Source organism: Suncus etruscus, chromosome 2 (assembly GCF_024139225.1).
Source record: "Suncus etruscus isolate mSunEtr1 chromosome 2, mSunEtr1.pri.cur, whole genome shotgun sequence".
Taxonomy (NCBI): domain Eukaryota; kingdom Metazoa; phylum Chordata; class Mammalia; order Eulipotyphla; family Soricidae; genus Suncus; species Suncus etruscus.
The window spans coordinates 1,168,747-1,184,577 of record NC_064849.1 but is presented as its reverse complement, the minus strand read 5'-3'; the positions used below and the strand labels follow the sequence as shown (position 1 = coordinate 1,184,577).

At 51.2% G+C, this 15,831-nt stretch overlaps 1 protein-coding gene across 1 annotated transcript; it reads right to left on the bottom strand.

The window, feature by feature from the left end:
* Positions 1-3,830: 3,830 nt before the first annotated feature.
* LOC126001022 (phospholipase A2-like) lies at positions 3,831-11,541 on the bottom strand. Its single transcript, XM_049768192.1, has 5 exons — positions 11,508-11,541; positions 8,041-8,200; positions 6,594-6,727; positions 4,113-4,226; positions 3,831-3,964 (listed from the first exon to the last, which is right to left on the bottom strand). Exons 1-5 carry the CDS (start codon positions 11,539-11,541, stop codon positions 3,831-3,833), a joined length of 576 nt encoding a protein of 191 aa, XP_049624149.1.
* Positions 11,542-15,831: the final 4,290 nt, after the last annotated feature.

The following is a 15,831-nucleotide window of genomic DNA, read 5'->3' as shown; positions in this document are numbered from 1 at the left end:
GTACCCACCTGCCTTCTCCTTCCCTGCAGAGTACAGTCCAATTTCTGCTGCATGGAGTGTGTGTGTTTGGGGGGTAGCATGGAACAAATTTGGGTTTCTTTGGTTTGGGGGCCATACTCGGCAGTGCTCAGGGGTTCCTCCTGGCTCTGCACTCAGAAATCGCCCCTGGCAGGCTCGGGGGACCATAGGGATGCCAAGGTTTGAACCCAGGTTGGTCCCGGGTGGGCCCTACCCAATGTGCCATCCCACTCCGGCCCCATTTCCTTTTCTATCTGTTGCCATTTCGTGGTGATGGGAAGGCACTAAATGGGAATGCAAGAAAAAAATCGAGGTCAGAGATAGTTCAGGGGGTGAGGGTGGGGTGCTTGTCTTGCATGTAGCCATCTGGACTCAATACCTGGTACAACATATGCTCCCTTTGAGGAGTGATCCCTGAGCACAGAACCAGGAGTGAAAATAAGATCCACGTGTTGTGAGATCACTCACACACACACACACACACACACACACACACACACACACAGACAGGTCTGAAGAACAGTGAAGGACCTCATAAAACAAGCCAGTCAGGAAAGGATGATCATAGCATCTGTGGTGTTTTGAGAGAGAGACAGAGACAGAGGCAGAGAGAGAGAGAGAGAGAGAGAGAGAGAGAGAGAGAGAGAGAGAGAGAGAGAGAGAGAGAAGGGAGAAGTACCTATCCAGGTGGGCTTTTACATATCAAAGGAGAGATCTATGGGACAGAAGAAGATGGGGGGGGGGAATGCCTTTGTTTTGGGTTCATAGCTGGGTGTCATCTTACAACGTCCCTGAGCACAGAGCCAGGAGCGGTCCCTGAGCACTGCCAGTATGGCGTCTTTTGCTAAATGCCGAGGGTCTGGGGAGTGGTGGTTTCCATCTTCGTCTCTGCCCTCCCCACTTACGGCTGCTGCTGTTTCCTTTCTTGTTTCATCTCTTCGCAGACCCTCACGGACTCCTGTTCTCACACTGAAGCACACAGAGCACAGTCCTCCAGGGCCGTAAACCGCCATCTCATCCAGCCCGTGTCAGCACTGGGTAGACATTAGTCTTTAAGTCTCTGAGATCTGTTCCCCGAGAAAGGGATTTTCAAAGCAGCATCTTCTCTTGATGAGCAAAACTGCTTTCTCTTCCTTTTTGACCTCACCAGGCAGAAGCAGAGGCCCAGGAAAGACACACCAGAATGTTCTTTGGTGTGCTAACCCGACATCTCTTTAATGTGTGGGAGGCAAGGAGGAAGGGGAGAAGGAAATCACTCAATTTATAATGAGTTATAATGGCTCAGTTTTGACTGAAAATTTTTAATTTTTTTATTTGGGGGACCACATCTGGTGGTGCTCAAGGAATACTCCTGGCTCTGCGCTCAGAATTCACTCCTTCGGGGAGCAGGCTGGGCGACTCCACGGGATGCCAGAGATAGAACCTAGATTGTGGGGCCAGAGAGGTAGCACACCGGTAGGGTATCTGCCTTGCATGGGGCTGACCTGATTTGAATCCCGGCATCCAATATGGTCCCCCATGCCTGCCAAAAGTGATTTCTGAGCGCAGAGCCGGGAGAAACCCATGAGTGCCACTGGATGTGGCATGCAAGGCAAACGCACTGTGCCATCCTTCCAGTCCCTTGAATATTTTTTTTTTGTTTTTGTTTTTGTTTTTGGGCCACACCCGGTGACACTCAGGGGTTACTCCTGGCTATGTGCTCAGAAGTCACTCCTGGCTTGGGGGACCATATGGGACACCAGGGGATCGAACCGCGGTCCATCCAAGGCTAGCACAGGCAAGGCAGGCACCTTACCTCTAGCACCACCGCCCGGCCCCATCTTGAATATTTTCTTTTGTAAGATGAACATTTGTAGGTGAGACTAAAAACCCTAAACGGGGGCCAGACAGATAGCATGGAGGTAAGGCATTTGCCTTTTATGCAGGAGGTCCTCGGTTCAAATCTCAGCATCCCATATGATCCCCCGTGCCTGCCAGGAGCAATTTCTGAGCCTGGATCCAGAAATAACCCCTGTGCACTGCCGGGTGTGACCCAAAAACCACACACACATACACACACACAAAAAAAAAACCCTAAACAAAGGTGTTACCCCAACTTCCACTTTCTGGTAACCTCTTCTTTGGTACGTGAAAAGCCCACCTGAGTTACAGGACCTTCCCCCACCTTGGTGGATTTGGTTCTGGATAACAAAGAGAAGTTCTGGCTTTTGGGGAGCACAGAAGGAGCACATGGCAGAGAGAGGCTATGAGGCAGAAAGCAGACTGACTCCAATGAATGTTTTGACTGGCTTCGTATTATTTCTTCGTTGGTGTCCTACTTCATCAGACCCTAAGGGGTTAGAAACATGGTACCTGGGGTGGTCTCACCACTCGTGAATATTTTCATTTTGCAAACGCTGGTACGGATGATGTTTTCCTTAGGGTGTTTGGGCCATACTCAGCAATGTTCAGGGGTCACTCCTGACTCTGCTCTCAGGAATCACTCCTGGCGGGGCCCAGGGGACCCTACGAGATGCTGGAGATCCAACTTGGGTCAGCCGCATGCAAGGCCAACACCCCCTCTGCTGTACTATCGTTCTGGCCTCTGGATGATTTTGTTTTGATTATTCAAAGAATAAAAGGATGATTTCTCACTAGTATCTGGGGCATGCAGGTTGTGTCGTTCAGTTTCTCGCTGCAGTTGAGAGGGTCGTGACTGTGTGACACGGTTCTCTCAGGCTTTCTTCATTTCAGCTGCCAGAAAAAGACACCTGCTCTGACCCCGGCCTGCAGGGGACTGAGCGCTCCCAAGTGGGTTCTTAAATGGATTTGTTTCTGGGAGGAAGCGGCCAGGCTCTCCAGCTTCCTTCTTGAGAGAAAGAATCATTGTCCCAGGCTCAATCTCCTGCACTCTCTTCTCAGATGCTGAAGTAGATGGGAGATGCCCATCCTATTTCAGGGCGAGCGTTTCCATGCTTGTCCTGGCCTGCGAGTGAGCCAGCAATTTCAGTTCATGGGGATTAGCTAAGGTCTTGGGGGCGGGCGGGATTCTTTACAGCTACTCCATTCCTCGAATGCAACCAGGGGTCACTTCTGAGAACCAAGCAAAGAAGAACTCCTGAGAGCTCCCTGTTCTGGGTCAAACACACAGAGACAGACAGAGAGACAGACACAGAGATACAGAGAGAGAATAAAAATGGATGGATGGACAAGCTCAAAGGACTGGGCTACATCCTTGACTTGTGGAGAGAGAGAGAAAGAGAATAAAAAATGGAGGCACAGGGGCCGGAGAGATAGCATGGAGGTAGGGCATTTGCCTTGCATGCAGAAGGACAGTGGTTCGAATCCCAGCATCCCATGGGTCCCCTGAGCCTGCCAGGGGCGATTTCTGAGCATAGAGCCAGGAGGAACCCCTGAGCGCCACCGGGTGTGACCCCCCCAAAAAACAAAACAAAACAAAACAAAACAAAATGGAGGCATGGGGTCAGAGTGATAGCACAGTGTAGGGTGTTTGCCTATCATGCTGCCAACCCTGAACGGACATGAGTTCAATCCCCAGAACCCCCTATGTTCCCCTGAGCTTTCCAGGAGCGATTTCTGAGCGTAAAGCCAGGGATAATCTCAGCACCGCTGGGTATGGCCCAAAAGGAAAAAGATACAGAAAAAAATAAATGGAGGCAGATGGATGGACAAGTAATAAGGCTCAGAGGACCAGCTTCGTCCTTGACTAGTGGCAGCCTCAGGTCAGAGCCTTCGCCACTTCCTCAGTCACAACCTTGGGCAAGGGAGCCTTTGCTCAGGAAGAGAGGAAGAGAAGAAAAGGGAGTTTGCAACTAGGGTCCCAACACCAGAACACCAGAAGGTCCTGTGGGGGACTGAGGGACACAGAGTGAAGAAGCAGCAGTGGGGAGGGTCGGGAGCTCCTCCTTGGGGTCGCAGGAAACACCCCTCAAATTCAGCCACACGCCTGGGAGGAAGGAGGCCGAGACTCATGTTCAGGAGACAAACAGCCAAACCACCTCCATACGTAGGGCTTTCGACAGATGCTTTATTGGGAAGCTCGGGGAAGCCCCAGGGGTGGCTGCCTCCTTCCTCCGGCGGTGCTCAGCCCTGACAGTGCTTCTCTTTGTCCAGGTTCATGTTTTCCTTGTTGTAAGGGGCCTTGGCAAAGCACATGGCAGCTGCGCGGTCACACTCGCAGATGAAGTCAGCACAGGGCTTGTTTTTTTCTGGAAAAGAGCAGAGGAAGGGGCCTGAGACCAGGGACAGAGCCAGAAAGGCCAAGGAAATGACCTGGAATCAAATGACCACAACTTCCAGACTCTATTAACCCTAAAACTGTGGACAAATCCAGGGTTAAGAGGTTTAGTGAGGGGCCAGAGAGATGGCACAGCGGTAGGGCGTTTGCCTCGCAAATGGCTACCCAGGACGAACCCTGGTTTGATCCCCAGCATCTCATATGGTCCCCTAAACCTGCCAGGAGCGATTCTGAGCACAGATTCAGGAGTAACTCCTGAGTGTCACCGGGTGTGGCTCAAAAACAAAAAAATGAATACTTAAGGCAGTAAAGTACTGTATTCTCCTTTTTCATCTCCTTCTTTCTCCTCCTCCTCCTCCTCCTCCTCCTCCTCCTCCTTTTTCCTCCATCACTACCTTCTCTCCCTCTTCCTCCTCCTCCCATACACAGCCATTCTCAGGGCTTCCTCCTGGCTCTGAGCTTAGGACCCTCCTGGCTGGTTCATGTAGCCATGTGGGATGCTGAAGATTAAAACCAGGTCAACCGCATACATGTCAAGTGCCCTACCTGCTGTGCCATCTTTTTAATCCCTGGTATTAGTGCCAGATTCAACTCCCAACACCACATATGGTTCTTTGAGCCCTGTCAGGAGTGATCCTTGAGTGAACAGCCAGGAATAAGCCCCAAGCAATGCCGAGAGCGGCCCCAAAGCAAAATGCAGAAAGCCAACAGCAGGATGGGAGAGATTGTCCAGGAGCTGAGGGGCTTGTCCTCCTGCAGCTGCTGATCCTGGTTTGACCCCCTGAGCCACATATGGTCACGCATAAGGGTCACCAGGGGTCCTTTCTTATTACTATAAGAAAAGGGTGTCCCTGGGCCGGAGAGATAGCATGGAGGTAAGGCATTTGCCTTTCATACAGAAGGTCGGTGGTTCGAATCCTGGCATCCCATATGGTCCCCTGAGCCTGCCAGGAGCGATTTCTGAGCATAGAGCCAGAAGTGACCCCTGAGCGCTGCCGGGTGTAACCCAAAAACAAAAAGAACAGAAAAGAGTGCCCCATAACCAGAAGCAGTGATGGATGCATTCTCAAATAAAACACCTTCCCCAGTGTATGTAAAGTGGTTCAGTAGCAGAATGCCTGCCTTGAAGGTTGAAGTGGTTTTTTTTTTTGTTGTTGTTTGTTTGTTTTACTTTATTTATTTGATTGGTTTCTGGGCCACATTCAGCATGCCCAGGGATTACTCCTGGCTCTGTACTCAGAAATCACCCTTGGGATCCTTGGTGCCTCTTGACATGCCCAAGTGACATCCTTGTGTCCCTGTCCCCCGGTAACTCCAAGTATCCCAGTCATTACAGCAGTCATGGGAAGAGGAAGAAGAGGAAAAAGAAAAAGAAGAAGAGGTGGAAGAGGAAGATGATGATGACGATTAAGAAGAAGAAGAGGCGGAGAGATAGCACAATGGTGTTTGCCTTGCAAGCAGCCAATCCAGGACCTAAGGTGATTGGTTTGAATCCCGGTGTCCCATATGGTCCCCCTTGCCTGCCAGGAGCTACTTCTGAGCAGACAGCCAGGAGTAACCCTGAGCACCGCTGGGTGTGGCCCAAAAACAAAAACAAAACAAAACAAAACAAAAAAAAAAAAAAGAAGAAGAAGAGGGGGGCCAGCGAGGTGGTGCTAGAGGTAAGGTGTCTGCCTTGCAAGCGCTAGCGTAGGACGGACCACGGTTCGATCCCCCGGTGTCCCATATGGTCCCCCAAGCCAGGATCGATTTCTGAGCTCATAGCCAGGAGTAACCCCTGAGCGTCAAATGGGTGTGGCCCAAAAAAAAAAAAAAAAAAAAAAAAAAAAGAAGAAGAGGAGGGATGGGGCCAGAGAGATAGCATGGAGGTAAGGTGTTTGCCTTTCATGCACAAGGATGGTGGTTCGAATCCCGGCATCCCATCTGGTCCCCTGTGCCTGCCAGGGGCAATTTCTGAGTATAGAGCCAGAAGTAACCCCTGAGCGCTGCCGGGTGTGACCCCAAAAAAAAAAAAAAACAGAAAACAGAAGATTCCAGTTTCTGAGCATAGAGCCAAGAGGAACCCCTGAGCGCTGCTGGGGTGACCCAAAAACCAAACAAGAGGCTGGAGAGATAGCATGGAGGTAAACCGTTTTGCCTTGCATGCAGAGGAACGTCATCCCATGTGGTCCCCTGAACCTGCCAGGAGTGATTTCTGAGCGTGGATCCAGGAGTAACCCCTGAGCGCTGCCGGATGTGACCCAAAAACCAAAAAAAAAAAAAAACACCCAGAAACAAACAGAAAAATCAAAAGAAGAAGGAGGAGGAGGAGGAAGAGGAGGAGAATGAAGAGACTCACTGAAGCAGGTGATGTTGCTGCCGACACACGAGTAGGAATAGGCCGTGTAGTAGGGTTCGAAGACGTTCAGAAAGTAGGAGCAGAGTCCCAGCTGCTTGGCCCGGTCGTAGCACTCGTCGTGGATCTGGCAGCACCTGAGAGCAGAGGAGGGACACAGGCGACAGGACAGGACAGGACACGACACGGTGAGCCTTTGCTCCCCCCTCAGACGGGTTGAGGCCCTGAGCGGTGCTGGAAAGCACAAGCTTTATCCCGTTCACCTAGGACACCCTTGGGGTCCCAGAGGCTGTGGGTGAGCGAAGAGTAGACCTGGCCAGTTAGGTGGCCGTGGGATGGCCGTGGCCGTGGGACTCTCTGTCTTTGAGACTCAGCACCTCTAGAGGGCGGCAGCGGCCACTGCTTAGAAGAGCTTGGATCCTCCTCCTCCTCCTCCTCCTCCTCCTCCTCCTCCTCCTCCTCCTCCTTCTCCTCTTCCTCCTCCTCGTCCTCACTCCGGATCTGCACTCAGAAATCACTCCTAGCAGGCTAGGGGGACCTTATGGGATGCCTAGGATCGAACCCAGGTCTGCCCTAGGTGGACTGCATGCAAGGCAAATGTCCTACCATTGTACTATCGCTCTGGCCCCTTTTTCTTTTCTTTCTTCCTTTCTTCATTCCTTTCCTTTTTTCTTTTCTTTCTTTCTCTCTTTCCTTTCTTCCTTTTATTCTTTCTTTCTTCTTTTCTTTTTCTTTCTTCCTCTCCTTCCTTTCTCTTCTTTCTCTTCTTCCTTTCTTTCCTTTCTTTCTTTCCTTCTTTCTTTCTTTTTCTTTCTTTCTTTCCTTCCTTCCTTCCTCCTTCCTTCCTTCCTTCCTCCTTCCTTCCTTCCTTCCTTCCTCCTTTCTTCCTTCCTTCCTCCTTTCTTTTCTTTCTTTCTTTTCTTTCTTTCTTTCTTTCTTTCTTTCTTTCTTTCTTTCTTTCTTTCTTTCTTTCTTTCTTCTTTCTTTCTTTTCTTTCTTTCTTTCTTTCTTTCTTTCTTCTCTTCTCTCTCTCTTTCTCTCTCTTTTTTCTTCTCTTCCTTTCTTTCTTCCCTTCCTCCCTTTCTCCTTCCTCCTTCCCTTCCTTCTTTCCTCACTCCCTCTTCCTTTTTTTCCTTTCTTACTCCTGGCTCTGCACTCAGAAATCACACCTGGCAGGCTCAGGGAACCATTTGGGATGCCAGAAATCGAACTGGGTCCGTTCCTGGTCGGCTGCATGCAAGGCAAATGCCCTGTTGCTATTCTATCTCTCCTGCTCCTGGAGTTGTTTTTTGTTTTGTTTTGTTTTTAATTTATTTTTATGACAAGAAGTGACTAGAAGGGCTAACTTGCCAAACGTGAGACTCCGTCTCTGATCTCCCGGGAGATCCGTGCGGTGTGCCTGGCCTCCTCCCCACGGTCCTGCCTGTCCCCCTGCAGGGCCCGCACTCACGTGTCCAGCTCATCCACGGGGGTGCCCGATCCGCCCCTGCGACAGTAGCAGCCATAGCCGTTAAACCGCAGCACGGGGATGATGTTGGGGATCAGGCAGGAGATCATGTTGCCGAATTGTACGAGGTTCCTTGTACTGGCACCGCGGTGCCCAGCAGCCACTGCCAAGGAGACAGGGAGATGGAGCCAGAGAGATGGCACAGCAGTGGGGCGTTTGCCTTGCACGCGGCCAACCCAGGAGGGAGCCGGTTCGGTTTCCAGCATCCCAGATGGTCCCCCAGCCTGCCAGGGGCGATTTCTCAGTGCAGAGCCAGGAGGAACCCCCGAGCGTCACTGGGTATGGCCCAGGAACCAGTCAGTCAATCAATATATAAAGTTTAAAAAATAAAAAGACAGGTCAAGGGAAAGTCCCTCCTGCTGATTCTGCTGCTGTCTTAGGGACCCCACTACCAATTTTGGGTTTTTGGGCCACACCTGGCAGCTCAGGGGACCCTATGGAATGCCAGGGATCAAACTCAGGTCAACTGCGTGTGCAAAACAAATGCCCAATGCCCTTCCAGCTGTGCTATCACTCCACCCCCTACTCCCAACTACATTTTTTGTTTTGTTTTTTTGTTTTTGGGCCACACCCGTTTGACGCTCAAGGGTTACTCCTGGCTATGTGCTCAGAAATCGCCCCTGGCTTGGGGGGACCATATGGGACGCCGGGGGATCGAACCGCGGTCCTTCCTTGGCTAGCGCTTGCAAGGCAGACACCTTACCTCCAGCGCCACCTACCCGGCCCCGTTTTTTTTTTTGTTTTTTTTTTTTGGCCACACCTGGTGGCACTCAAGGGTTCCTCCTTGGCTCTGCACTCAAAAATGACTCCTGGCAGGCTTGGGGAACCATATAGGATGCTGGGGATCGAATTTGAATCCATCTTGAATCGGCTGCATGCAAGGCAAATGCCTTACCACTGTGCTATCGCTCCAGCCCCATCAGCCATCTTCTGAGAAGAATAGATTTTGTGAAAGATGAGGGGCCGGGTAGGTGGCGCTGGAGGTAAGGTGTCTGCCTTGCAAGCGCTAGCCAAGGATCAGGACCGCGGTTCGATCCCCCGGCGTCCCACATGGTCCCCCCAAGCCAGGGGCGATTTCTGAGCACATAGCCAGGAGTAACCCCTGAGCATCAAACGGGTGTGGCCAAAAAACCAAAAAAAAAAAAAAAAAAAAAAAAAAGAAAGATGAGTAGGATTTCTCTTTTTGATTTTTGGCCACACCTGGCTTTTTTTTTTTTTTTTGGAGGAGGCCATACGAAAAGGGGAATACTGAGGATCAAACTCAGGTAGCCTTACCCACTGTGATTTTTTATTTTCCCTAGGGCTTATTCCTGTCACTGTGCTCTGGGATCACTCCTGGTGCCTCAGCAGATATATAGGATGCTGGGGATTAAACCCAAGGTGGCTGATGAAAGGCAGGTGACCCCCCCTCCCCCAGTCTATGCTTCAGTGCAAACTTAGACCCTTTCTGACTGTTCAAGAAAAGAGGTCGTTGGGGTGGACTAATAGCACAGTGATAGGGCATTTGCTATGCATACGGCTGACCCTGGATGGATCCAGGTTCGATCCCCGGCATCCCATATGGTCCCCAGATCCTTCCAGGAGTGATTTCTGAGCACAGAGCCAGGAGAAACCCCTGAGCGCCGCCGGGTGTGACCCAAAAACCAGAAATGAAAATAAAAGAGGTCGTGGTGCTTTTGCGTTTCTTCATCTGCTTTTCTCAAAGAATTTGGATCCTCCTCTTTCTCCATTCGACTCAAGAAGTGGGGTGGTCTCAGGACTTTGAGACCCAAAATGCCACCAGGGTCAGACACCTAGGAAGCGCTCAATGAATGAAATCACCAGTAGGCAAGTTAGAACAAGTTCCTGGCACAGAGTTGGTGCCAAAATGTCATGTGAGACCGAGTGAATGTGATGTGATCATTTCCACCTGAAGGTGACTCCCCCAACCCAGCCCAGCCCAGGCCAGTCCAGGTCAGGGTGGGGTGGGGCACCCTGCCCGTGAGCTCCTCAAAAGAAGCTGGCAGTGGGGTTTGGGGGTTCAAAACCGGCCACGTGTAGCTTTGCCTCCTGCCTAAAGGCTTCTTTCCTCGAACTGCTCTGAGCATGGTGGGATTCTCCAGGGCAGAGGCAGCAAGCCTGGGGGTTCAGCGAATGAGGGGCAGAGACTGGTCCAGGACTGGACTGGAGCCTGCCTGGGGAGGAGTGATCTTGGCACGGTCACCCCCAGCTCCTGTCACTGCTTCCTGTTTCCTTCCTTCCAGCTGCAGCCAACCCTGTTCTTTGCAGAGCCCCCCCCACCCGCCGCCCCGCACAGAACTCTCCAGAACACACACAGGCAGGCTCTAGGAACTAGGAGCTGCCCCATCTCAGTCCTCAGTGTGGGCCCACCCTGATACCGCAGAGGCTCAGCTGCCACCAATGCTGAGTGAAGGATGAATGAATGAATGAATGAATGGAGGAGGGGGGGACTGGATTTCGGGTGTGTGTGGAATCACTCACCCCCTAAACAGGGCATGACCCCTGCTCAGCAACCTGCTCTCTCTTCAATGTCCTGGAGGTCCCTTGACTTTGGCACCGAAGGGGGGGCAAAAGGACAGGAAGTAGCAAGATGCAAATGACACGAGACCCTGACTTAAGGCCTGAAGCTGTAGAGTGTGAGGAGACTCCCACCTTTCTATCTGAGGGTCAGATCTGCCGATGAAGATGTGCCTTGGTTTTTTGGTTTTGGGGCCACACCCAGTGATGCTCAGGGGTTACTCCTGGCTCTGCACTCAGAAATCACCCCTGGCAGACTTGGGGGACTCTATGGGATGCCGGGGATTGAACTTGGGTCCGTCCCAGGTCTACTGCTGTACAAGGCAAATGTCCTACCACTGTGCTCTTTCTGGCCCTAAGATGTTCCTTGTTGAGGAGGACTTCAGAGAACTCCAATTCAGTAGGTTTTTTTTGTTTGTTTGTTTACCTGGTGGTACTCAGGGCTTTTTTCAGGCTCTGTATTTGTGAGTCCCTACTGGTGGGGCTTGAGGGACCTCCAGCATGGCAGGGGTCAAATTCAGTTTGCTGTGTGCCCAGCAAGTGCCCTGCCTACTATTTTTTGTCTCCAATCTCAATTTTGGTTTTGTTTTTGTTTTGAGGCCACACGCAGTGGGACTCAAGAGTTACTCCTGGCCTGGTGCTCTGGCCTGGAGATTTGTTGTAGCTCAGACCCAGCAGTCTTGAACCCTGCCAAGGCAAGGCTGGATCAAGGCAGAGGGTGCCACGATGGAACTTGGTGCCTCACGTGCCCAAGACTGTACTCTGACCCTTAGCACTGTCTCCTCCACAGTCTAAGCCTCTGGTCCATCTCCAGTAAGCAGACACACACCCCTTCTAGTGTGGGGAGATCTTCGCACTGAGCAACTGGATTTGGGGGGCAGGAAATCGCCTACCTGTGAGCAAGGCAGCCAGCACGAGCAGCTTCATCTTGACAGGGCAGGTGGCAGAGAAAGGACCGAAGGAGCCTGGTCCTGCCTCCTTATAGCTTGCCGGGACCCCGAGATAAGGCTCGAGTGTTTGTTTTGCTCCAGCTGACTCAGGCTGGCCTTAAAAGTGGTGGGGCTGGAATGAGCCTGAAAGGGGCCCGCAGGCCTGCAGGTGCCAGAAAGAACATGAAGGTCTGTGAGTCCTGCCAGCAAGGAGTCACTGGGGTTGCCATAAACCGTGGCATCATCAGAACATTCTTTTCTTTTTCTTTTTTTGTTCTTTTTTTTTTTTTTTTCTTCAGTGTTTGAGTCACACCCAGTAGCACTTAAGGGTTATTCCTGGCTCTGTTCTCAGAAATCGCCCCTGGCAGGCTCCAGGGACCATATGAGATGCCGGAAATCAAACCACCGTCTCTGGGTTGGCCCCTCTTTTTTCGTTTGTTTGTTTTTAGGTCACACCAGGTGGTTCTCGGGGGTTATTCCTGGCTCTGCACTCAGGAATCATTCCTGCAAGCTTGGGAACCATATGGGATGTTGGGGATCAAACCTGGGTCAGCCCACATGCAAGGCAAATGCCCTCCCTACTGTGCTATTGCTCAGGCTCAAGCAATGGAATTTTCTGACCAAAGGAAATATTTCTGAGGTTTCTGGTCCTGGGCTCAGGAAGGCCCCTCTCCTCTGCACTAGACCCCATCTTCCAGTTTGAGGGCAGGGAGGAGCCACATCATGGGGACAGCAGGGAGCAGGGGATCGAGTGGAAGTGACAGGGTGCCCGGCTCTGAGCTGTGAGTCTCTTCCCTGCTGTGCGGGAGAAGCAGTTCTGATCCAATGTAACTTGCCTTTTTACTCACTCTCTGGCTCAGGACAAAGAACACCTGACCTGGATCTGTCTGAAACTGGGATAATTTCTTTTTCTTTTCTTTTCTTTTTTTTTTATTTATTTTTTATTTTTGGGGGGGCCACACCTGACAGCGCTCAGGGGTTTCTCCTGGCTCTGTGCTCAGAAATCGCTCCTGCAGGCTCGGGGGAACCATATGGGATGCCGGGGGGATAGAACCTGGGTTCGTTCTGGGTTTGCCGCGTGCAAGGCAAATGCCCTATTGCTGTGCTATCTCTCCTGCTCCCCTTTTTCTTTCCTCTCCTCTACTTCAATGTCACCGCCTTTCCCTCATTTCCACTGTCTTTGAGAGATAATCCCAGGCTTGGCCTTTCCCACGGGCTGGGTTCTAACATGAAGAATTTAAAACAAAGTATTTGGATGATCAGATCAAAGATCTTGGTTGCAAAATTTGGGGGTGAAACAGTGTTAGGGCAACCCCCAGTGCTGACCACTGAACTATGCAGGCTCAGTGCTTGGGCATTGCTCCTGTGGTACCTGAGATCAAGCCTGTAAGCCACCCTGGATTTAGGTGTATCTACCTGAGACCCGCCCATTTCTGGGAGGGGTCTTGGGAACCGGATATTAGGGGTAACCTTACCTGCAAGACCCCTCCCATTCCGGGGAGTAGTCTTGGAAGGTTATATAAGGCCTTTGACCCCAGGGGATTAGGTCCTTTTGATCTTTTGCCAGGTTGGAGGTTAAAGGGAAGATGGCTGAAAGGAGTTAAGACGCAGGGCTAGCTAAGAATGGCTGACTGCTTACTTGGTTATAATATAGGCCACACCTGTGGTGGATAGGGTATGAAGAAAGCGGATACTTCCTGAAGCCTGACTGTGAGTGAGATTTCTACCGCCGCTGTCTATGAACCTCCAGACCTGCCGGTGAAGGGGGGTTGCAGAGCCACGTGGCCTGGGATGGCAGAGAAAGGTCTCTCCATCCATCCATCTCCATCCAGCACTATCATTATTATTTAACACTACAAACCCTGTGGTACTCAGGGCTTGAACTCTGTGTGGGACTTAGGACCTTCTAGGGCTCTGGGATCAAACTGTCATCACCTACATGCAAAGTCTTAGTTCCTATCTGTGACACCAATTTCTTGTGTTGAGTGCCCATGAGATCTCTGTCACAACTCTGAGAGTGATGGAGGCCTTGGGGTTTCTTTATTTTTTTGTTTGTGGGGCGGTCACACCCAGCAGTGCTCAGGGGTTTTCCTCTGGTTTCTGCGCTCAGAAATTGCTCCTGCCAGGCTCAGGGACGATATGGAAATGCCGGGAGATCGAACTCAGGTCTGTCTTGGGTTGGCCACTTGCAAGGTTCCAACCCTATGCTATCTCTCCAGTCCAACCTTGGGGTTTCAATGCCATTTATTTCCTTTTTCTTTTTGTTTGGTTTTGGTTTGGGGCCACACCCACCCAGTAACACTCAGGGGTTACTCTTGCTTTGTGCTCAGAAATCACTTCTGTCCTGGGGAACATATGGGATGCCAGAGATAGAATCCAGGTCGTCCTAGACCAGCTGCAACCAAGGCTAATGCCCTACTGCTGCACTATCACTCTGGCCCTAACGCCATTTATTTCTTCATGTAAAACCCCACTTACACTTGCTATGGCTAGAGAAACCAATATTAGTCTTCCTTCCTTTCCTCCCTCTCTCCTTTTCCTCCCTCTCTTCTTTCCTTCTTTTCTTTCTTTATTTCTTTCATTCTTTCTTTTTCTTTCTTTCTTTCTTTCTCTCTTTCTTTCTTTCTTTTTCTTTCTCTCTCTCTCTCTCTTTCTTTCTTATTTCTCCTTCTTTCTTTCTTTCTTTCTTCTTTCTTTGTTTCTTTCTTTCTTTCTTTCTTCTTTCTTTCTTTCTCTTCTTTTTCTTTCTCCTCTCTCTCTCTCTCTCTTTCTTTCTTTCTTTCTTTCTTTCTTCTTTCTTTCTTTCTTTCTTTCTCTTTCTTTTCTACTTTCTCTCTCTCTCTCTCTCTCCCTCCCTCACCTCCCTCCCTCTCTCCCTCCCTCCCTCCCACCCTCCCTCCCCTCTCTTCCTTCTTCCATCCTTCCCTTCCTTCCTTCCTTCCTTCCTTCCTTCCTTCCTTCCTTCCTTCCTTCCTTCCTTCCTTCCTTTCTTCCTTCCGCACACCCAGTGACACTCAGGGGTTCCTCCTGGCTCTGCACTCAGAAATCGCTCCTGGTAGGCTCGGGGGACTACATGGGATGCTGGGGATCAAACCACCATCTGTCCTGGATCTTGCTCCGGCCCCATTATTGACATTTCTTTATCAGTACCAATTGTGAGTGAGCTGAGGCCTGGGGCTGACTCATGTTCCCCTGCTTCCAGCGAATGCTCTGCCCTCGGCCTGGGGGCCAAAGTCACTGATCAGGGTTTCCTTTTCAGCTCCCTGGGCTCCTCCTGGCTGTGGCTATCTCTGTCCTTTGTCATTAACCTTGGCCAAGGGCTCTCATGAGCTCAGGGAGGTATCTGGTGTCACTGGTGCTTTTGGTTTGGGATCTGCCCAAAGTTCTCCTCAACTCTAGATGAGGCTGGTTGGGGACATCAGGGTCTGGGGACAGACGGTCCTTGCCATCCCTGGTCAAGTCCTGTTGATCTGCCTCTGGGCCGCTTTCCAGCTGAGATAGGAAGGTGGTGTGGAAAGGGCCATGCTAGGCTCCCTCCACCCCTGCCCATTCCCCCACAGTCCAGTCCTCTCCCTGCACCCAGGTGATGATTCCTGGTGAGACCAGCCTGCCATCACTGGGGTTTATTCTGACTTGGCCGGCAGGATGGCTACTCCCTGGGCCAACCAACCAGAGGAGGAGGAGCTGGGCCCTTGAGGAAGAATGTTTTCCAGTTCAGTCCTAGCCCAGGAGCCCTTGGAAAGCTCTTCTGGGGAAGGAGCTGACAAGTTCCAGACTAGTCCCTAGTTCATCAGCTTGGAAAACTGGGGCAAAGGTAGGGAGACAGACAGTGAATTGTCTTGGACCAGTCCCCACAGGTCCCCAGAATGCTCATAGCCCCTCTATCCCTCATGGTTCAATGTGGCTGCCATTAGCTACTACCTCAGCATTAAGAATACTCAAAATCAGGGCTGGAGAGATAGCACAGCAGTAGGCGTTTGCCTTGCCTTGCAGCTGACCCAGGACAGATGGTGGTTTGAATCCTGGCATCCCATATGGTCCGAGCCTGCCAGGAGCGACTTCTTTTTTTTTTTTTTTTTTGGTTTTTGGGTCACACCCGGCGGATGCTCAGGGGTTCCTCCTGGCTTGTCATGCTCTGAAAGAGCTCCTGGCAGGCACGGGGGGACCCTAGTGGGACACCGGGGATTGCGAACCGAACACCTTATGGTCCTGGATCGGCTGCTTGCCAAGGCAAACGCCCGCTGTGCTATCTCTCTCCCGGGCCCAGGATGTGCTTCTGAGCTCAGAG

Excerpts from the sequence above, each read along its gene's own strand:
- LOC126001022 (XM_049768192.1), bottom strand. The coding sequence starts at position 11,541 with ATGAAGCTGCTCGTGCTGGCTGCCTTGCTCACAG. Across the intron at positions 4,227-6,593 it reads CAGCAACATCACCTGCTTCA|AAAAAAACAAGCCCTGTGCT; the intron begins GTGAGTCTCTTC and ends GCTCTTTTCCAG. Across the intron at positions 3,965-4,112 it reads CCTGGACAAAGAGAAGCACT|GCGTGTGGCTGAATTTGAGG; the intron begins GTCAGGGCTGAG and ends CCTTCCTCCCAG.